This window comes from Salmo trutta, chromosome 10, assembly GCF_901001165.1.
Source record: "Salmo trutta chromosome 10, fSalTru1.1, whole genome shotgun sequence".
NCBI classification, from domain to species: Eukaryota; Metazoa; Chordata; class Actinopteri; order Salmoniformes; family Salmonidae; genus Salmo; species Salmo trutta.
In genome coordinates, this window is record NC_042966.1 from 9156587 (window position 1) to 9179767 (window position 23181).

The 23181-nt window shown below is 44.4% G+C and overlaps 2 protein-coding genes across 2 annotated transcripts in view; both read left to right on the plus strand.

Moving 5' to 3' along the window:
• The first annotated feature begins 277 nt into the window (after window positions 1-277).
• LOC115201055 (ATP-dependent RNA helicase DHX8) lies at window positions 278-20396 on the plus strand. Its single transcript, XM_029764288.1, has 22 exons — window positions 278-453; window positions 4236-4321; window positions 6051-6123; window positions 7597-7688; window positions 7782-7885; window positions 7979-8335; window positions 8447-8591; window positions 13066-13269; window positions 13361-13448; window positions 14351-14448; window positions 14561-14708; window positions 16363-16544; window positions 16659-16853; window positions 16986-17171; window positions 17275-17485; window positions 17612-17934; window positions 18055-18210; window positions 18339-18476; window positions 18567-18695; window positions 18909-19105; window positions 19215-19394; window positions 19530-20396. Exons 1-22 carry the CDS (start codon window positions 345-347, stop codon window positions 19747-19749), a joined length of 3621 nt encoding a protein of 1206 aa, XP_029620148.1. The 5' UTR covers window positions 278-344; the 3' UTR covers window positions 19750-20396.
• A 184-nt stretch (window positions 20397-20580) lies between these two features.
• Window positions 20581-23181, plus strand: part of LOC115201056 (ATP-dependent RNA helicase DHX8) — a 29480-nt gene continuing 26879 nt past the window's right edge. Inside the window, exons 1-8 of the mRNA XM_029764289.1 lie at window positions 20581-20918; window positions 21362-21447; window positions 21547-21616; window positions 21766-21854; window positions 21989-22086; window positions 22209-22517; window positions 22635-22779; window positions 22901-23104. Coding sequence (XP_029620149.1) covers window positions 20810-20918; window positions 21362-21447; window positions 21547-21616; window positions 21766-21854; window positions 21989-22086; window positions 22209-22517; window positions 22635-22779; window positions 22901-23104 — 1110 coding nt within the window. The 5' untranslated portion in view covers window positions 20581-20809. The remainder of the gene's footprint in view (window positions 20919-21361; window positions 21448-21546; window positions 21617-21765; window positions 21855-21988; window positions 22087-22208; window positions 22518-22634; window positions 22780-22900; window positions 23105-23181) is intronic.

Here is a 23181-nt window from a genome sequence, read left to right on the forward strand (position 1 = left end):
ATAGACAGTGTCCATCTTGGGAGAGCCCTAAAAATACGCCCCTTCGATACAGTTACGTCTTTTCGTAACAGATTAGAAGGATTTACGCAAGAAATTAGGATAATAAGGTTAAGATTAGGACTAGCGAAAATTCTCTGCTCACTTTACCTGCTACGAAGTGTCTTGTATCGAACTGGAATGTTTTTAGGGAGTCCCCTTTTGGGAATGGTTTTAGCACCACCAGGTGACAAAATTGAAAAACTACACCACACACACAAATTTCCGGCAAAACCGGAAATGGTGTCATCCATCAAATATGTCTGCTGCTGCTGTTTTCTTCTGAAAACAAAACAATCTCGTGGAGAATGGCAAACATCGGAGATAACGAGCTAGAACAGCTCGAATACCTCTCGTTAGTATCCAAAGTGTGCACAGAACTCGACAACCATCTGGGGATAAGCGATAAAGATCTAGGTATGTAAACTGCAAGTTGTTGTTTAGCAGCTAACTAACCAGCTACATGTTTTCCAACGATAGCTAGCTACCTAAGTTAACTGTCTACGGTCTTATACCCAAAACGAGTCCCAGTAACTGACTTGGCACTGTGGTTGTCTTGTTGCCAATACAAACTTATCCGGACTAACGTTAGTTAGCTAACTAACACAGCAATGACGTATGTCTGACCTAGCTAGCTAAATTAGTTCTCAAACTCAAGGCGGCATTCTGGCTTCTCCCTGGCTACAGTTCTCAGCCGAAATTAGCTTCGCTCACGACTGCCTCATGTGAACTGAAATCCCGACGCCGTTTTAACGTTTAGAAACTGAAATAATCATTGGCACTTGTCTTCCATAAGCGATAAAGAATCTTCAAATGTTTTTTTTTTACACTTACGGTATCAGTTTTGGACAGATCCATAACGTTACACCTACGGGTGACTCAATCTACGAAACACTTCTGCTACACTTAAACACAGGTGTTATGCTAATGCTAGATGGCCAATTAGCACAAGTGGTCGCCTCTTGTCTTCTGTCTGTTAAAATAATAATGTAACATAGATATGGCAGTGTGGGAATACTAACTATATCAAGGTGTGCATCAATGTAATCATTTATGTATATACACTACCGTACAAAAGTTTGGGGTCACTTAGAAATGTCCTTGTTTTTTAAAGAAAATCACATTTTTGGTCCATTTAAAAGAACACCAAATTGATCAGTAATACAGTGTAGACATTGTTAATGTTGTAAATGACTAGCTGGAAAGGCAGATTTTTTTTTTAATGGAATATATACATAGGCTTACAGAGGCCCATTATCAGCAACCATCACTCCTGTGTTCCAATGGCACATTGTGTTAGTTAATTCAAGTTTATAATTTTAAAAGGCTAATTGATCATAAGAAAACCTTTTTGTAGTTATGTTAGCACAGCTGAAAACTGTAGTACTTATTAAAGATGCAATAAAACTGGCCTTCTTTAGACTCGTTGAGTATCTGGAGCATCAGCATTTGTGTGTTCAATTACAGGATCAAAATGGCCAGAAACAAAGAACTTTCTTCTGAAACGCATCAGTTTATTCTTGTTCTGAGAAATGAAGGCTATCCCATGCGAGAAATTGCCAGGAAACTGAAGATCTCGTACAACGCTGTGTACTACTCCCTTCACAGAACAGCACATACTGGCTCTAACCAGAATAGAAAGAGTAGTGGGAGGTCCCGGTGCACAACCTGAGGAAGAGGACAAGTACATTAGTGTCTAGTTTGAGAAACAGATGCCTCACAAGTCGTCAACTAGCAGCTTCATTAAATAGTACCTGCAAAACACAAGTCTCAACATCAACAGTGAAGAGGCGACTCCGGGATGCTGGCCTTATAGGCATAGTTCCTCTGTCCAGTGTCTGTGTTCTTTTGCCCATCTTAATGTTTTATTTTTATTGGCCAGTCTGAGATATGGCTCTTTCTTTGCAACTCTGCCAACGGAACATTTCAAGAACTTTTAAAGTTTCTTCAAGTACAATCGCAAAAACCATCAAGCGCTATGATGAAACTGGCTCTCATGAGGACCGCCACAGGAATGGAAGACCCAGAGTTCAAATCAAATTTTATTGGTCACATAACGTGTTTAGCAGATGTTATCTAACAATTACACAATATATACACACACATCTAGTAAAGGAATGGAATTAAAAATATATGGACGAGCAATGTCAGAGCTGCATAGAATAGTATAGGATACAGTATATAAACTCAGCAAAAAAAGAAACGTCCTCTCACTGTCAACTGTGTTTATTTTCAGCCAACTTAACGTGTAATATTTGTATGAACATAAGATTAAACAGCTGAGACAAACTGAACAAGTTCCACAGACATGTGACTAACTGAAATGGAATAATGTGTCCCTGAACAAAGGGGGGGAGGGGGGGGGGTCAAAATCAAAAGTAACAGTCTGCTGTGGCCACCAGCTGCATTAAGTACTGCAGTGCATCTCCTCATGGACTGCACCAGATTTGCCAGTTCTTGCTGTGAGATGTTATCCCACTCTTCCACCAAGGCACCTGCAAGTTCCCGGACATTTCTGGGGGGGAATGGCCCTAGCCCTCACCCTCCTATCCAACAGGTCCCAGACGTGCTCAATGGGATTGAGATCTGGGCTCTAAGCTGGCTGTGGCAAAACGCTGACATCCCTGTCTTGCAGGAAATCACGCACAGAACGAGCCGTTTGGCTGGTGGCATTGTCATGCTGGAGGGTCATGTCAGGATGAGCCTGCAGGAAGGGTACCACATGAGGGAGGAGGATGTCTTTCCTGTAACGCACGCACTTCTTCAGGCTCCTCAGGTTGAAGAGGCGCTGTGGCTAGGTGCTCCATCTGCTGTTTCCTGAAGTCCATGATCATCTCCTTTGTTTTGTTGACATTGAGTGAGAGGTTGTTTTCCAGGCACCACACTCCCAGTGCCCTCACCACCTCCCTGTAGGCTGTCTCGTCATTGTTGGTAATCAAGCCTACTACGGTTGTCTGAACATTGTCTGTCATTTTATTTAGAATTCAAGGCACACTTGACCAATATGAATACCACAGCATTATGCAGTGATATGTCATCCCATCTGGTTTGGGCTTAGTGCCACTATCATTTGTTTTTCAACAGGACAATGACTCAACAAACCTCCAGGCTGTGTAAAGGCTATTTTACCAATAAGCAGAGTGATGGAGTGCTGCATCAGATGACCTGGCCTCCACAATCCCCCGACCTCAACCAAACTGAGATGGTTTAGGATGAGTCGGGCCACATAATGAAGGATTTTGGGATGAGTCGGACCGCAGAGTGAAGGAAAAGCAGCCAACAAGTGCTCAGCATATGTGGGAACTCCTTCAAGACTGTTGGAAAAGCATTCCAAATCACATACACTTCCAGGTGAAGCTGGTTGAGAGAATGCCAAGAGTGTGCAAAGCTGTCAAGGCAAAAAGTGGCTACTTTGAAGAATCTCAAATATAAAATCTATTTTGATTTAACACCTTTTGGTTACTACATGATGTGTTATTTAGAAAATAGTAAAACTTTTGACCGGTAGTGTATGTGTGTGTGATAGATAGATTGATAGATAGAAATATATATTTCTATGGAAGATGAGGTCATAGATTTTTAGCACTAACCCAACAGACCAGAGCCTGTCATTTCCAATGGGAGCAAATTAATCATATTGTGCAGAACAAGCAAGTAGGTGTGCCCAGCCAAGCACAAGCTAGTGAGATCCCATTGGCACGTTCTAGCAATTATTTGCATATTTCCGTTAGGGAACGCCCTCCCTGATGTGTGCAATAACTCAATTCGCCCTTTCACTCCTTCTAAACAATGCAATGTTTTGAAACTTTAGCAAAGGGTGAAGTCTACAAAACACAGTCCACTCTGTTACAGATTCTAGTTTTGGAAACCGAACTGTATGGAGATCAAATGTTTCATCGACGAGTACATTTGCAGAATGTTGGCTCATTGTTCTTTCTGTGATGAGGTCCTTATGCTTCCAATACCCTACCGCAAGCAACGAGTGTTAATGGTCTTAACAAAATGTCCCTGTAAGAGGATGCCTTCGTCCAATGACTCTTATGTGTATTGGAACTGAGTCATGCTCAATGGGTATGTCTGACCTTAAAGTTGGCTAGCTAGCTGGTGTGATTAGCCTTGTTAAACGAGGCTCATTCTTAATGTTTAGGAGTAACATTACTTGGTTAATCCTGAACTAATGGGTCGTTTCTTTGCCATAGCCGAGTTTGTCATCAGCCTTGCTGAAAAGCAACCAACGTTTGATGGCTTTAAATCACTTCTATTGAAAAATGGCGCAGAATTCACAGTAAGTACAGACTACCTACTTTCTACTGCTATCTACTGTAACTAGCTAGTTAGAAAGTAGCCAGCAGATCTGAACCGCTTGTGTACAGCTGCACTAGGGTTGTACAGACTTTCTGTGTAGATTAAGACACTGCGGTGCCTGCGCAAGATAAGGTTTGGAAACAGTACCTCAATTCAGGGATAAGAAATGCGTGTGCTGTTACACCGAGAAGATTGAACTACCATCACCAATTTATTTTAAGAATGTGAAATGTCAGAATAATAGTAGTAAATCTTCATTTTAAGATTTTATTTCTTTCATCACATTCCCAGTGGGTCAGAAGTTTACATACACTCAATTAGTATTTAGTAGCATTGCCTTTAAATTGTTTAACTTGGGTCAAACGTTTCGCGTAGCCTTCCACAAGATTCCCACAATAAGTTGGGTGAATTTTGGCCCATTCCTCCTGACAGAGCTGGTGTAAATGAGTCGGGTTTGTAGGGCCTCCTTGCTCGCACACGCTTTTTCAGTTCTGCCCACAAATGTTCTATAGGATTGAGGTCAGAGCTTTGTAATGGCCACTCCAATACCTTGACTTTGTTGTCCTTAAGCCATTTTGCCACAACTTTGGAAGTATGCTTGGGGTCATTGTCCATTTGGAAGACCCATTTGCGACCAAGCTATAACTTCCTGACTGATGTCTGGATTTTGCTTCAATATATCCACATATACACTTTTCCTCCCTCATGATGCCATCTATTTTGTGAAGTGCACCAGTCCCTCCTGCAGCAAAGCACCCCCACAACATGATGCTGCTACCCCTGTGCTTCACGGTTGGGATGGTGTTCTTCGGCTTGCAAGCCTCCCCCTTTTTCCTCCTAACGTAACGATGGTCATTATGGCCAAACAGTTTTATTTTGTTCTATCAGACCAGAGGACATTTCTCCAAAAAGTACGATCTTTGTCCCCATGTGCAGTTGCAAACCATAGTCTGGCTTTATGGCGGTTTTGGAGCAGTGGCTTCTTCCTTGCTGAGCGGCCTTTCAGGTTATGTCGATATAGGACTCGTTTTACTGTGGATATAGATACTTTTTTACCTGTTTCCTACAGCATCTTCACAAGGTCCTTTGCTGTTGTTCTGGGATTGATTTGCACTTTTCGCACCACAGTACGTTCATCTCCAGGAGACAGAGCGCATCTCCTTCCTGAGCAGTATGACTGCTGCGTGGTCCAATTGTTTTTATACTTGCGTATTATTGTTTGTACAGATGAACGTGGTACCTTCAGGCGTTTGGAAATTGCTCCCAAGGATGAACCAGACTTGTGGAGGTCGACAATTTTTTTTTTCTTCTTAGGTCTTGGCTGATTTCTTTAGATTTTCCCAAGATGTCAAGCAAAGAGGCACTGAGTTTGAAGGTAAACCTTGAAATATATCCACAGGTACACCTTCAATTGACTCGAATGATGTTAATTAGCCAGTCAGAAGCTTCTAAAGCCAGGACATTTTCTGCTGTTTAAAGGCACAGTCAACTTAGTGTATGTAAACTTCTGACCAACTGGAATTGTGATAGATTATTTCACTGTCTAAACAATGTTGGAAAAATTACTTGTCATAACCGACTTGCCAAAACTACAGTTTGTTAACAATACATTTGTGGAGTGGTTGGAAAACGAGTTTTAATGACTCCAACCGAAGTGCATGTAAACTTCCGACTTCAACTGTATGCTCAATTTATTTTCGATCTTTCAGGATTCACTTGTTGGCAATTTGCTCAGACTTATTCAAACAATGCGGCCTCCGTCAAAGGCATCTACAAACAAAGGTATGTGAGCTATATTCCACCTATATCGTCTGATTTATGATGATGTATGCTTTTCACTTACAGTTGCAAAGGTATGGGCTATGTGCAGTGCATTCGGAAAGTATTCAGACCCCTGCCCTTAACTTTTTCTACATTTGTTACTTTACAGTCTTATTCTAAAATGGATTAAGTACATTTTTATTCAATCTTCACAATATAAAAAATGAACAGATACCTTATGTAATTTTCAGACCCTTTGCAATGAGACTTGAAATTGAGCTCAGTTGCATCCTTTTTCCATTGTTTATTCTTGATGTTTCTACATCTTGATTGTTGTCCACCTGTGGTAAATTAAATTGGTTGGACATGATTTGGAAAGGCACACACCTGCCTATATAAGGTCCCACAGTTGATGGTGTATGTCAGAGCAAAAACCAAGCCAGGAGGTCGAAGGAATTGCCCGTAGAGCTCCGAGACAGGATTGTGTCGAGGCACAGAGCTGGGGAAGGGTACCAAAAAAATTCTGCAGCATTGAAGTTCCCAAACTGAGCAATCAGGGAAGAATGGCCTTGGTCAGGAAGGTGACCAAGAACCTGATGGTCACTCTGACAGAGCTCCAGAGTAACTCTTTGGAGATGGGCAACCATCTCCACAGAACTCCACCAATCAGGACTTTTTATTGGTGGAGTGCTCAGTAAAAGGCACATGACAGCCCGTTGGGGTTTGCCTAAAGGACTCTCAGAAAGTCAGACAAGATTCTCTGGTCTGATGAAACCAAGATTTAACTCTTTGGCCTGAATGCCAAGCGCCACGTCTGGAGGAAACATGGTACCATCCCTATGGTGATGCATGGTGGCAGCAGGATCGAGGGAAAGACAAACCGAACAAAGTACAGAGTATTCCTTGATAACCTGCTCCAGAGCGCTCAGGGCCTGCGACTAGGGGTAAACATAACAACCCTAAGCAAACAGCCAAGACAACACAGGAGTGGCTTTGGGACAAGTCTCTGAATGTCCTTGGGTGACCCGGACATGAACCCAATCAAACATCTCTGGAGAGACCTGAAAATAGCAGTGCAGCAACGCTCCCCATCCAACCTGACAGAGCTTGAGAGGATCTGCAGAGGAGAATGGGAGAAACTCCCCAAATACAGGTGTGCCAAGCTTGTAGCGTCATACCCAAGAAGTCTCGGCTGTAATCGCTGCCAAAGGTGCTTCAACAAAGTACTGAGTAAAGATTCTGAATACTTATGTAAATGTTATTTTTCAGTAGTTTTTTTTGTTGTTGTGTACATTGGCAAAAATGTCGATGCTTTTGCTTTGTCATTATGGGGTATTGTTTGTAGATTATGTACCAGCCTTATTCTAAAATTGATGGGAAAAACAATTTAATCCATGTGGAAAATATCATGGCGTTTGAATACTTTCCGAATGCACTGTTTATGCTATTGTTACTATGTTGTAGACTTGCTGACTCTTTACTCTGTGATTCTAGTTTTTGAGCCTGTGGTCAAGCAGAAGAGTGAGAAGGACAAACTGAAGGAGTTGTTTCCTGCATTATGCAGGCCAGACAATCCTGCTCCCGTGGTAAGTCTTTGTGCTATAACGTAGCTCATTTGCGGGTAAATTATACATTATAGACTACTTTGGTTGACCGTGTGACCTACTGACATTATGCAGGCCATACTAGATGAAGACGATGTGAAGATCGCAGACGCCGCCATGAAGGAGTTGGAGATGTTCATGCCCAGTGTGAGTAGATCAGACTCAAAGAGCAAGAGCAGGTAAAGAGATTTCCCCAAATAAACTCTTATTGGCTTCAAGTGTACATTTTTCCTCAGTTACATAGATTGGAGCTCATAGATTGCATTCCTCAGGTCGGATAAAAAGAGGCGGCACAGCAGAAGTCGGAGCCGAGACAGGGACAGGAGGAGGCGTCATCGTTCTCGGTCCCGCTCCAGATCTCGATCTAGGGACCGTGATCGTCAGAGAGACAGAGACCGTGAGAGGGACCGCGACCGTGGTAAGAAACGTGCGTCTCGCTGGAGTGAGCGCAGTCGCACCCCTAGCCCCCACAGAGACCGAGACAGGGACACAAAGGAAGGTTCTGACCGGTGGAAGGACAAACACGTGGACCGCCCTCCACCAGAGGAGCCTACCGTGGGAGACATATTCAACGGCAAAATCACCAGCATCATGCAGTTTGGCTGCTTCGTGCAACTGGAGGGACTGAGGTCAGTAAAAGAGTTGTTAATGCTTCGGCAAAAGTCATTAGTTCAATAGTGATGAACTTGGTTCGCGTTTTTGTGAGCAATGTTGAAAGCCTTATCTGTTTTGCATTGTAGGAAACGCTGGGAGGGATTGGTGCACATCTCTGAGCTACGCAGAGAGGGACGTGTTGCCAATGTGGCTGATGTGGTCCAGAAAGGTCAACGAGTCAAGATCAAGGTGCTGTCTTTTACTGGCTCCAAGACCAGTCTCAGCATGAAGGTGAGTGTATTCTACCATATTGAGCCAATGTGCCTTCAGAAAGTATTCATTCCCCATCAAATTGTATTGGTCACATACACGTGTTTAGCAGATGTTAATGCGGGTGTAGCAAAATGCTTGTGCTTCTAGCTCTGACAGTGCACTAATATCTAACAAATTACACAACATATACCTGATATACACACACATTTAGTAAAGGAATGGAATTAAGAATATAAAAATATATGGACGAGCAATGTCAGAGCGGCATAGAATAAGATATAGTAGAATAGGATACAGTATATACATATGAGATGGGTAATGCAAGATATATAGACATTATTAAAGTGACTAGTGTTCCATTTATTAGTGGCCAGGGATTTCAGGTCTATGTGTATATAGGCAGCAGCCTCTGTGCTAGTGATGGCTATTTAACAGTCTGATGGCCTTGAGATAGAAGCCATTTTTCAGTCTCTTGGTCCCAGCTATGATGCACTTGTACTGACCTCGCTTTCTGGATGATAGTGGGGTGAATGGGCGGTGACTCGGGTGGTTGTTGTCCTTGATGATCTTTTTGGCCTTCCTGTGACATCGGGTGCTGTAGGTGTCCTGGTAGACAGGTAGTTTTCACCCAGTGATGCATTGGGAAGACTGCACCATCCTCTGGAGAGCCCTGCTGTTGTGGGCGGTGCAGTTGCCGTACCAAGCAGTGATACAGCCCGTCAGGATGGTCTCGATTGTGTATCTGTAAAAGTCTGGGGGTTTTAGGTGACAAGCCAAATTTCTTCAGCCTCCTGAGGTTGAAGAGGCGCTGTTGCTCCTTCACCACACTGTCTGTGTGAGTGAACCATTTCAATTTGTCAGTGACGTCTACGCTGAGGAACTTGACGGTTTCCATCTTCTCCATTGCGAGACTGCAAAAGTGGATGGGGGGGTGCTCCCTCTGCTGTTTCCTGAAGTCCACGATCATCTCCTTTGTTTTGTTGAGTGAGAGGTTATTTTCCTGGCACCAAACTCCAAGAGCTCTCATCTCCTCCCTGTAGGCTGTCTTGTCATTGTTGGTAATCAAGACTTCTACTGTTGTCATCTGCAAACTTGATGATTGAGTTGGAGGTGTGCTTGGCCACTCAGTCATGGGTGAACAGAGAGTACAGGAGGGAACTAAGCACATACCCCTGAGGGGCCCCTGTGTTGAGGATCAATGTAGTGGAGGTGTTTCCTACCTTCACCACCTCGGGGCGGCCCATCATGAAGTCAGGACCCAGTTGCACAGGGCGGGGTTCAGTCCCAGAGCCTCGAGCTTAATGATGAGCTTGGAGGGTACTATGGTGTTGAATGCTGAGCTATAGTCAATGAACAGCATTCTTACATATGTATTCCTCTTGTCTAGATGGGATAGGGCAAAGTGATGGCGATTGCGTCGTCTGTGGATCTAATTGGGACAGTAAGCAAATTGAAGTGGGTTTAGGGTGACGGGTAAGGTAGAGGTGATATGATATGATCCTTGACTAGTCTTTCAAAGCACTTTATGATGACAGAAGTGAGTGCTACAGGGCGATAGTAATTTAGTTCAGTTACCTTTGCTTTCTTGGGTACAGGAACAATGGGGGCATGTGGGGACAGCAGACTGGGATAGGGAGAGATTGAATATGTCCGTAAACACACCAGCCAGCTGGTCTGCGCATGCTCTGAGGATGCGGCTAGGGATGCCGTCTGGGCCGGCAGCCTTGCGAGGGTTAACATGCTTAAATGTCTTATTCACATCGGCCACAGAGAAGGAGAGCCCACAGTCTTTGGCAGCGGGCCGCGTCAGTGGCACTGTGTTATCCTCAAAGCAGGCAAAGAACGACGTGGCTGGTTTTACTTTTGTAGTCCGTGATTGTCTGTAGACCCTGCCACATACGTCTGGTGTCTGAGCCGTTGAATTGCGACTCCACTTTGTCTCTATCCTGACATTTTGCCTTGCAGAGGGGAAAACTACACTGTTTGTTTTCTGCCATATTCCCAGTCACCTTGCCATGGTTAAATGCAGTGGTTCGCGCTTTCAGTTTTGCGCAAATGCTGCCATCTATCTACGGTTTCTGTTTAGGGTAGGTTTTGAGTACAACATCTCCTATACACTTCCTGCTAAACTGAGTCAGTGTATTCGTCTATGTTGTTCTCGGAGGCCACCCGGAACATATCCCAGTCCGCGTGATCAAAACAATCTTGAAGCGTGGATTCCGATTGGTCAGACCAGCGGTGAATAGTCCTTAGCACGGGTACTACCTGTTTGAGTTTCTGCCTATAGGAAGAGAGGAGCAAAATTGAGTCGCGTTCAGATTTGCCGAAAGGATGGCGGGGAGGGCCTTATAGGCATCCCGGAAGTTGGAGTAACAGTGGTCAAGTTTTGGCAGCGCAAGTCCTATGTTGCTAGAATTTCGGCATCCTTTTTCTCAAATTTGCTTTGTTAAAATCCCCAGCTACAATAAATGCAGCCTCATGACATATGGTTTCCAGTTTGCATAAAGTCAACTGGAGTTCTTTGAGGGCTGTCGCGGTATCAGCTTGAGGGGATATACACAGCCGTGACTATAACCGATGACAATTCTCTTGGGAGATAATACGGTCTGCATTTGATTTGAGGTATTCTTGATCGGGTGTACAAAAGGACTTGAGTTCCTGTATGTTATCACAATTACACCATGAGTTGTTAATCATGAAACACACCCCCGCCCTCCTTCCCAGAGAGATATTTATTCCTGTCTGTGCGATGAACTGAGATTCCAGCTGGCTCGACCGACTCGGCCAGTATATCCCAAGAGAGACATGTTTCCGTGAAGCAGAGTATGCTACAATCCCTGATGTCTTTCTGGAAAGAGACCTGCTCCCTGAGCTCATCAACTTTATTATCCAGATGGTAATATACAGTACTTGCGAGTAATATACTTGGAAGCGGTGGGTGGCGTGCGCGCCTCTTAAGTCGGACTAAAAGACTACTCTGAGTACCTCTCCTTCGCCGGCGTTTTTTTGGGTTCTGGAATCAGTTAATTTGCCCTGGGGGGTGCGAACAATGGATCTGCTTCGGGAAAGTTGTGATGCTGGTAGTGCCGATGAGTTACCGGCGCTCTGATATCCAATAGTTCTTGCCGGCTGTATGTAATAACACAACATTTTCTGGGCTAACAATGTAAAATTAAACATAACTTTTTTTTAATTACTGCAGAGTTTCCTAAGAGCAAGAAGCGAGGCAGCCCTTTCTGTCAGTGACAGTTGTGACTTATTCAGAAGGTTGTTACAGCCTGAATTCAAAATGGATTAAGTGGATTTTTTTTCCCCCCTCGAATATCTACACAAAATTCCCAATAAACTTATTTTTAGAAATTGTAGCAAATGTATTAAATTCAGAAATCCAATTTACATAAGTATTCAAAACCATGAATTAATAAGAAATTTTGGTGACGATGACAGCTGCTTTGAGTCGTCTTGGGTATGTATATCAGCTTTGCACGTGGATTTTCTCAAGCTCTGTTAAGTTACAATAGATGGTGAGTGCTGGTGAACAGCAATCTTCAAGTCTTTCCACAGATTTAATGGGACTCAAGTCTAGGCTTTGGTTGGACCACTCAGACTTTCACATTCTTGTTCTGAAGCCATTCCAGCTTTGCTTTGGCTGTATCCTTGGTGTCATTGTCCTGTTAGACTGGGGTGAAGATTTACATTCCAAGTTCATTTACACTCTGAAGCAAGTTCTCATGAAGGATTTGCCTGTATTTGGCGCCCTTCATTGTTCTTCCTATCCTTACCAGTCTCCCAGTCCCTGCTGCTGAAAAGCACCCCCATAGCATGATGCTGCCGCCTCCATGCTTCACCGTAGGGATGGTGTTAGACGGTGATGAGCTGTGCCTGGTTTTCTCCAGACAGTGCATTTCATTCAGGCCAAAGAGTTCCATTTTGGTCCCATCAGACAAATGTGATACCACAGGGGCAAACCCTGTAGTATCACGATACTACTTGGTATCACATCATTAGTAAATGTTGGTGTTGTGACAAACCTACTGAAAATAGGCTAATTTACGTGTGAAAAATGTATCACCTTTTTGGGCGCTCACCAGTTTGCATCCATGTAATCATGTTGGTAAAAATATGGGCATTTTAAGTACTTTTCCTGTTGAAAAAAAAATGCAGATTCCATTTTATATTTATTATCCTAAAAATGTATGTTTATTTTTTGACAACTGCAAACTTCAAGGAGTTGGTTTGTCATCGGCCTCCCCCTTGCTTGAAGAACAAAAGAGAAAAGGCCCACCCCCCCCACACTTGGGTGCTATGGCATGACTTACCTGGACCACATATTGAGATGTACCCTTTTTGTTAAGAAGTCAGCTGTTAAATGAGGTGAAAAGGAGACTGGAGTGCCACTTTAAGTTTTTTAAAGACTTTGGAATTTTTGGAAAGCACTATGAAAGACATGTTTAATTATTACTGAAACACTGGCTCTCCTCTTGGTTGACAGGATGTAGACCAGGAAACGGGGGAGGACCTGAACCCCAACAGGAGGAGGAACCAGGGCCCTGATGGTGAGGAGGAGAAAATCATGAGGAACCCCGACCGCCCAACCAACCTCAACCTGGGTCACGCCCCTGAGTTGGAGGATGACTCACTGGAGCGCAAGAGACTGACCAAGATATCAGACCCCGAGAAGTGGGAGATCAAACAGGTATGTGTGCACACAGGGTTTTTATCAAGACCTCTTGACTGTTATTAATGTGATTTTTGACCTAATAATGCTATTTTTCTTCTGTTCTCAGATGATTGCTGCTAATGTTCTTTCTAAAGAGGAGTTCCCTGACTTTGACGAGGAGACGGGTATCCTCCCCAAAGTTGATGATGAAGAAGGTAAAACATGACTTATGTTATTGTGTGTTCTACAACGGGTTGGTCAAAACAAGCTTTGTGATTTGGTTGAGACGTGTTCTAAGCCATACCAAAAAAAACTGTTTTGCATGGGTAAGCCTATGATGCAAAAATGGGCATCTCGTTTTCTGTTCCATCTGAGAAATCCCTGCCCATCCACTGTCTCACCGGCCCAGCCAGCCAATTCATTAACTGATCTCCACTGTAAAAAAAAGTATGTAGACATTATTTCCTCTTGCTTCTAGCCTGTCATTTGGTTTGCAACAACAGGGATTTGTATAAACGTTGCCGTCAGTCTCTTGACATTTGCAACATTGTATCAATATTGAAATTTGATCTCCACTGTCATATTGAGAATGAACGTGTCAGGACGAGACATCTTTTCGCAGCCAGTCAGTCATGAATCGGCATCATTTTTGTGTGCGTGTGTCTATGCGTACAAAGAAATGTCACTAGAAAAACCGGTCCAACTAAATGAAAGGCAGCTACTTTGCTATTATAGCATAGTTTGACGTGACTGTGTTAGTTGTAGTTGGCTAGCTAGCAAGCAAGGGAAAAAGGCTGGCAACGGAACATTTAGAACAAACCACTGGGTCGCATCTCTGGCAACCTAACTTATTGGAAAATATATATATATTTTTTTATTTGACTCGTAACCCATTGTAGAAAAGCAATTGTACACTTGTGCTTGTGTAAACGTATTTTTTTTGCACGATTGTCCTAATCTACGGTACTGTGCTCCGCCTCGTACCTATGGCCGCAGCACAGCCGTGCTCAAAGAGTAATTTAGCACGCCCTCATGTACATTTGCTGTATAGAAAACCACTGTCGGTTTAGATTCACATCAATGTATTGATGCTGATTTGCCCATGTCTTTCTTTCAGATGAGGACCTGGAAATTGAGCTGGTGGAGGAGGAGCCTCCGTTCCTGAGAGGACACACTAAACAGAGTATGGACATGAGCCCTGTCAAGATTGTTAAGGTATGTTTCCATGTCCTCTTGATCACCCTACTTTCAAGGCAATTTTGTTTGAGTGCTTTCATCCTGTTTAGTAGTGTGAACAATTGCAGCTGACTTTGTTTCCCTCTGTCAGAATCCAGACGGCTCGCTGTCCCAGGCTGCCATGATGCAGAGTGCTTTGGCTAAGGAGAGGAGGGAGGTGAAGCAGTGTCAGCGAGAGGCTGAGATGGACTCTATTCCCATGGGCCTGAACAAACACTGGGTAGACCCCCTGCCTGATGGTATGTCCGTATGGAAGCACACAGTAATCCAAAACACAGTCCGGTCTGAGCCACTACATCAGACTTCCTCCAATGTAGCAGCAGCAGCCCTCAGGGTTTGCAGGGCTGGAGATGGTTGTCTGGTTTCCTTTAGCATCCTAACAGGCTGGATAGAGTGGCCTGCTGTAGTATGCTGTGTCCTCCATGGCCCAGGGTTATACAGTGAGGGGGAAAAAGTATTTGATCCCCTGCTGATTTTGTATGTTTGCCCACTGACAAAGAAATGATCAGTCTATCATTTTAATGGTAGGTTTATTTGAACAGTGAGAGACAGAACCTTCAGCTCCCTCCACAGATTTTCTATGCGATTAAGGTCTGGAGACTGGCTAGGCCACTCCAGGACCTTAATGTGCTTCTTCTTGAGCCACTCCTATGTTGCCTTGGCCGTGTGTTTTGGGTCATTGTCATGCTGGAATACCCATCCACGACCCATTTTTCAATGCCCTGGCTGAGGGAAGGAGGTTCTCACCCAAGATTTGACGGAACATGGCCCCGTCCATCGTTCCTTTGATGCGGTGAAGTTGTCCTGTCCCCTTAGCAGAAAAACACCCCCAAAGCATAATGTTTCCACCTCCATGTTTGACGGTGGGGATGGTGTTCTTGGGGTCATAGGCAGCATTCCTCCACCAAACACGACGAGTTGAGTTGATGCCAAATAGCTCCATTTTGGTCTCATCTGACCACAACACTTTCACCCAGTTCTCCTCTGAATCATTCAGATATTCATTGGCAAACTTCAGACGGGCATGCATATGTGCTTTCTTGAGCAGGGGGACCTTGCGGGTGCTGCAGGATTTCAGTCCTTCACTGCGTAGTGTTACCAATTGTTTTCTTGGTGACTATGGTCCCAGCTGCCTTGATCATTGACAAGATCCTCCCGTATAGTTCTGGGCTGATTCCTCACCGTTCTCATGATCATTGCAACTCCACGAGGTGAGATCTTGCATGGAGCCCCAGGCCGAGGGATATTGACAGTTATTTTGTGTTTCTTCCATTTGCGAATAATCGCACCAACTGTTGTCACCTTCTCACCAAGCTGCTTGGCGATGTTCTTGTAGCCCATTCCAGCCTTGTGTAGGTCTACAATCTTGTCCCTGACATCCTTGGAGAGCTCTTTGGTCTTGGCCATGGTGGAGAGTTTGGAATCTGAGTGCTTCTGTGGACAGGTGTCTTTTTTACAGGTAACACGCTGCGGTTAGGAGCACTCCCTTTAAGAGTGTGTTCCTAATCTCAGCTCGTTACCTGTATAAAAGACACCTGGGAGCCAGAAATCTTTCTGATTGAGAGGGGGTCAAATACTTATTTCCCTCATTAAAATGCAAATCATTTTATAACATTTTTGTGTTTTTCTGGATTTTTGTTGTTATTCTGTCTCTCACTGTTCAAATAAACCTACCATTACAATTATAGACTGATCATTTCTTTGTCAGTGCGCAAATGTACAAAATCAGCAGGAGATCAAATACTTTTTTCCCTCACTGTAGGGGACGCTGTGTGGGTGTAAAGGTTTCTCCCAGGGTTCCTAGACTGGGTCTGGATCACCAGTCATCTGAAGGGGCGGAGGTTAAATATCATGCCAGTTCATCCCAATTAAAGACACTTCCCTCTTACACAGTTGATGGAAGGCAGATTGCAGCCAACATGAGAGGAATCGGCATGATGCCAACTGACATCCCGGAGTGGAAGAAACATGCCTTTGGGGGCAACAAGGCCTCTTATGGCAAGAAGACGGCAATGTCCATCCTGGAGCAGAGAGAGAGCCTGCCCATCTACAAGCTCAAAGAGCAGCTCATACAGGTTTGATCAAAAGTTTGCAAATTATATATCCCTAATTATTTCTATTTCAACATCGGCTGTTTTTGATCATTTATGGCATAACATTTTGCTCACATCTCTGCTTCTCTATTACAGGCTGTCCATGATAACCAGATCCTGATTGTTATTGGCGAGACTGGTTCTGGGAAAACTACCCAGATCACCCAGTACCTGGCCGAGGCGGGCTACACCACTCGGGGGAAGATCGGCTGCACTCAGCCCCGTCGTGTGGCAGCCATGTCCGTGGCCAAGAGAGTCTCTGAAGAGTATGGTTGCTGTCTGGGCCAGGAGGTGAGTGATCTCTCCACACTGCATATCTTAACACTTGGCCATGAGACGATGTCGAATACATCTGATCGCCGAACAATCTCAAACGTCTTGCCCTAGTTATTTCTAACTTGTGTCTTCGTTCTTCTACACCAGGTGGGCTACACCATTCGTTTTGAGGACTGCACCAGCCCTGAGACGGTGATCAAGTACATGACAGACGGTATGTTGCTGAGAGAGTGTTTGATAGATCCGGACCTTGGCCAGTACGCCATCATCATGTTGGATGAGGCCCACGAGAGGACCATCCATACTGATGTGCTCTTCGGTCTGCTCAAGAAGGTATACCAGGGTCTTGTTTCCCCTTGACTTCAGGGTCTAAACATCGTTAATATTTGAAAGAAAAGTTTTGTGTTACGCTAGCTCTTCCTCTCCATGTTTTCAGACGGTGCAGAAACGCACAGACATGAAGCTGATTGTCACTTCAGCCACGCTAGATGCCGTCAAGTTCTCCCAGTACTTCTACGAAGCGCCCATCTTTACCATCCCAGGACGTACCTATCCAGTGGAGGTGCTCTACACCAAAGAGCCTGAGACGGACTACCTGGACGCCAGTCTCATCACCGTCATGCAGATCCACCTGACCGAGCCTCCAGGTACGGTTTTAACAAAGGTTATACCCAGTCGAACTGTAATTCATAGTCATTTACATAAATCATTGCATGAATGCAAATCCAGAGTTATCAACCTTCTTTATGTCCTCTCTCGCTCCTTGTTTGCAGGTGATGTCCTGGTGTTTCTGACGGGTCAGGAGGAGATTGACACAGCTTGTGAGATCTTGTATGAACGGATGAAGTCTCTGGGACCCGAAGTGCCTGAACTCATCATTCTACCGGTCTACTCCGCTCTGCCAAGCGAGATGCAGACCCGTATCTTTGACCCTGCTCCCCCCGGCAGCAGAAAGGTTGTCATTGCCACTAACATTGCTGAGACGTCTCTGACCATCGACGGTATCTACTACGTTGTGGACCCAGGATTTGTGAAGCAAAAGGTTTACAACTCCAAGACTGGTATTGACCAGCTGGTGGTGACTCCCATTTCACAGGTAGACTGGTTAATCACTCAATTCATATTTATATTCTAAACTTACCCAGATTTATCCCCTCTGTCTCTCTCAAGCAATTAGGATTTCGTATGCTAAGGGCTTCAATGTAACCTCTGTTAGGCCCAGGCCAAGCAGCGGGCTGGAAGAGCTGGAAGAACTGGCCCAGGGAAGACCTACAGGCTGTACACAGAGAGAGCATACCGAGACGAGATGCTCACCACCAACGTGCCTGAGATCCAGAGAACTAACTTGGCCAGCACTGTGCTGTCCCTCAAGGTATGCCCACAGTAACAAAAGGGGCTAAACCTTGTTTCACTGTACATGCATCTGTGATCTATACTTGTCTGCTCAGACCTACTCCTCCCGTGTCATCCCCTGACTTCCCTTTCTCCTTATTCCTTCAGGCCATGGGCATCAATGACCTGCTATCGTTTGATTTCATGGACGCTCCACCCATGGAGACGCTGATCACAGCCATGGAGCAGCTCTACACTCTGGGGTCTCTGGACGATGAAGGGTTGCTCACTCGTCTAGGACGCAGGGTAAGAGTTTATACCAAAAAAGGAGACTATTGTTAAGAAAGGCAAAAGTGAGGATTAATTACCAATTCATTATTTCCATCGCTCTGTCAGATGGCTGAGTTCCCTCTGGAGCCCATGCTGTGTAAGATGCTGATCATGTCCGTCCACCTGGGCTGCAGTGAGGAGATGCTCACCATCGTCTCCATGCTGTCTGTGCAGAACGTCTTTTACAGGCCCAAGGTACGGCAAATCACAAGACTCACAAACACTGAAATTAGGGTCGTATCACTCCTCTGGGTATCCTGATAAGATCTTTTTTATTTTCTTCTTTGCAGCACAGTTGAATGTTGTGTTGAGGTTCACCATTATCGTTGGAGACCTCAATGAGGCAGTTATATGGTGTGCCATTGTTGATCATTTGATGACTAACAGTCCTTTTATTCTGTGTCTCAGGACAAGCAGGCCCTGGCTGACCAGAAGAAGGCCAAGTTCCACCAGGCCGAGGGAGACCACCTTACTCTGTTGGCTGTCTATAACTCCTGGAAGAACAACAAGTTCTCCAATCCCTGGTGCTACGAGAACTTCATCCAGGCTCGTTCCTTGCGCAGAGCCCAGGATATCCGCAAACAGATGCTGGGTATCATGGACAGGTAGGTTCCACTGTCCATTTGATGATCAAGGTAATTGTATATCTGGTAAAGAAACCTCACTTACTAGAAATCTTCTCACACAAATCCAAAAACGTTTACCCTTTTTCAGACATAAACTGGATGTGGTGACTTGTGGAAAGGCCACAGTGCGTGTGCAGAAGGCAATCTGCAGTGGTTTCTTCCGGAACGCAGCCAAAAAGGATCCCCAGGAGGGCTACCGTACCCTCATTGACCAGCAGGTGGTGTACATCCACCCATCCAGTGCCCTGTTCAACCGCCAGCCTGAGTGGTGAGTCAACTCTCCTTTCTGATTACCATGGGGACTAATAGATTAGTCACTAGTGTACATTGAATGTCAACTGGTACTGAGCCATTCTGGACATCCTTTTCCTCTTGCCTGATCCTCTTATTCCTCTCTCCACAGGGTGGTGTACCATGAGTTGGTGCTGACCACTAAGGAGTACATGAGGGAGGTGACCACCATTGACCCACGCTGGCTGGTAGAGTTCTCGCCGGCCTTTTTCAAAGTGTCTGACCCCACACGCCTCAGCAAACAGAAGAAGCAGCAGCGCCTTGAGCCCCTCTACAACCGTTACGAAGAGCCCAACGCTTGGAGAATCTCCCGTGCCTTTCGGCGGCGCTAGAATGTGCATCCTGTATCGCAACACAGAAAGAGAGGGACACATTCCTATATCAGCTGGTTGAGAAATACCATGGAGAGACATTGTCTGCCAACAGGCCTTGTTAGCTGTAACATGCAATTGATAAAGCTGGGTCATTATCTACTTGTTTTGGACATGTGTAAAGTATGTGTTATGTGTGCTCAGCTGTTTTCTGTTAACTGCAATTCTACCATTTTGAGCTGAATTCTTTCTCTTGACTTATAGCAGTCAACTAGTAAAATTAGGTCATTGCTCTCCTGTCCTTACAGGCTTACCTGGGTAACATGAATAAAAATGTCTCATCCCCTGAGTAGAATCAATCTTATATTTGAGTATCATGGACAACGAAACATGTTTGTTTTACTTGAATGTCACATCTGACCTGTGTGTGAACTTCTGAAAAATGATCAATTGAATAGGAAGGGGACTGGGCAGTAATTTGACAATTCAGTGAACGTCTTTGTTTTAAAAGCACAGGGCTCTGAGACAGTTTGTCTTTTATAGTAGGCTATCTTTTTATACCAGGATGGAACTTAATACTTGGTTTAGCTTTGAGTGATTGCTTTACTGGGCTAGTGTAATCCTAACCATTTTTCTGCACTCATTAAATGTATCGTTCTCTTTTTGTTGCTAATTTTTCATTTAGAAATGTTTTATTGACAGCCGCACTGGAGACCACAATGTCAGTTTTGGGGCTCCTGAGTGGCGCAGCGGTCTAAGGCACTGCATCTCAGTGCTAGAGGTGTCACTACAGACCCTGGTTCGATTCCAGGCTGTATCACAACCGGCCCGTGATTTGCAGTCCCATAGGGCGATGCACAATTGGCCCAGCGTCGTCCGGGTTAGGTGGTCGTTGTAAATAAGAACTTGTTCTTAAATAAAGGTTAAAAAAAAAAACTGAGTTTGTCATATTGGCAATGAGTCTACCCCCACCTGGTGACCAATAAAATAATTACCCGGAAGTGTGGTCTAAGTTCGAAGTTCATAACGTAACGTGCGTGTTACCAATGCCTGCGTTTTCTGAAAACAAACACTGGACACAATGGCAGACTTTGGAGTTGAGGAGCTTAAGCGGCTTGAATACCTGTCTTTGGTGTCCAAAGTGTGTACAGAACTTGACAACCATCTTGGTATTTGCGAGAAAGATCTTGGCAAGTTGAATAAACACACACTACTTTTGTCACCCCACATTTGGAATAATCTTACTAGCTTGCTGCTAAGCTAGCTATCTTAGCTACCTTTAGTTTTAGCTAGCTAACGTTAATAATTTTACTCCAGTGTTTGACAACCAGAATCCAGATTGTAAAACGTATTTTTTGTTGTCATAACGTTATCTATTGTACAGGAGATGGTTACTTTGCCTTGAAAGTATGGTGGGTGGTCTGGACCCCATAACATGTTTAAATATTTGACATTTCCCCGAGTTCCATAAAAGCTAGCTAGTTTAGTTTCATGTGAGCATTCTTGGCAAAACAAGTAAAAAGAATTTGCTGTTACTCAGTTATTTATGATAGAGGCATAGTTATCTTAAGAGAATACAGTTGGTTACCATTTTTTCTCTGCTGAAGTTGATTATTCTTGCTGTCTCTTTTAGCTGAGTTTGTCATCTGCCTTGCTGAAAAGCAACCAACATTTGATGGCTTCAAATCACTTCTGCTGAAAAATGGAGCAGACTTCACAGTAAGTGTGATAGTGTGATGTAGCTGTTTGATATGTTTAAAATTAGCCCGGCCATTCAATACACTTTCTGGTTTTGAGTCCACTTTCACTCTTTCATAGGATTCTCTCATCAGCAATTTGCTCAGACTTATTCAAACTATGCGGCCGTCAAAAGCATCTACGAGCAAAGGTTAGTTTATCATACTGTATATAACTCTGGTTAGTGTCGAATGCAGCTGATATCTTACGTTCAAGTATGATTTATACAATGCTGGTATACAATTTGATATACAGTATGTGATTATGTCAAACTGAATCTCTTTAATTTTATGGCTGTAGCCTCTGAGCCTGTGGTCAAACAGAAGAGTGAGAAGGACAAACTGAAGGAGATGTTTCCTGGATTGTGCAGGCCAGACAATCCAGCTCCCGTAAGTCTCTCAGAAATTAGTACATACATAGTGGCTAAACAAGTACGGTTAAACAAGGCACTGCTATTACGTCCCACTCCACACACACAGCATATGGTTGTCAGTAGACCAATGCTCTCTAACAACACCCACAGATTCCGCTAGAAGACGATGATGTGAGGGTAGCAGATGCCGCCATGAAAGAATTGGAGATGTTCATGCCCAGTGTCAGTGGAACAAACTCAACGAGCAGGTAAGGACATTTTGATAATTCACAGGGTTTGCAACAAAGTTTTACTGGTGCACTATGAATAGCAAAACCCTGAATTGGATGAAAAATAGGTATTTTTTACATTTATATGGCTCTTGTTTTAGGTTGGACAACAAAAGGCAGCGAAGCAGAAGTCGGAGCCAAGACAGAGACAGGAAGAGACGCTCACGCTCTCCGTCTTGCGACCGTGAGAGGAACAGAGACTTCAAACGCGGTCGAAAACGTGTTTCCCGCTGGAGTGATCGCAGTCCGAGCCCCTCCAGGGATCGAGACATTGAGGTTGGTTCTGACCGCTGTAAGGACAAACACGTGGACCGGCCTCCACCAGAAGAGCCTGCTGTAGGGGACATATTCAATGGCAAAGTCACCAGCATCCTGCAGTTTGGCTGCTTCGTGCAACTGGAGGGACTGAGGTCAGTTAAGAGAATTGGAAAATATCGAAAGCATGTATCCAACACGTTCTGTCTCTTACGGTGATCCAATGTTTTGAAAACCCGATGTTGAAAACCTTTTCTTGTTTTTCATTGTAGGAAACGCTGGGAGGGGTTGGTCCACATCTCTGAGCTACGCAAAGAGGGACGTGTTGCCAATGTGGCTGATGTGGTCCAGAAAGGTCAACGAGTCAAGATCAAGGTGCTGTCCTTCACTGGCTCCAAGACCAGTCTCAGCATGAAGGTAAGACAGCAACACAGAGCAGGAATGAATTCAAAGCCTACTGCCCTTTGGTAAGCATGATGAAGGACATGAAGCTAAATTAAATTATAACTGAAACGTATACTCTACTCTTGGTTGCCAGGATGTAGACCAGGAAACGGGGGAGGACCTGAACCCCAACAGGAGGAGGAACCAGGGCCCTGATGGTGGGGAGGAGAAAATCATGAGGAACCCCGACCGCCCAACCAACCTCAACCTGGGTCACGCCCCTGAGTTGGAGGATGACACACTGGAGCGCAAGAGACTGACCAAGATATCAGACCTTGAGAAGTGGGAGATCAACCAGGTATGTGTGCACATGTAGGGTTCATCAAGACATCTTGGCTCATTTTATTAGTGTGATGTTGATCTATACATGGTATT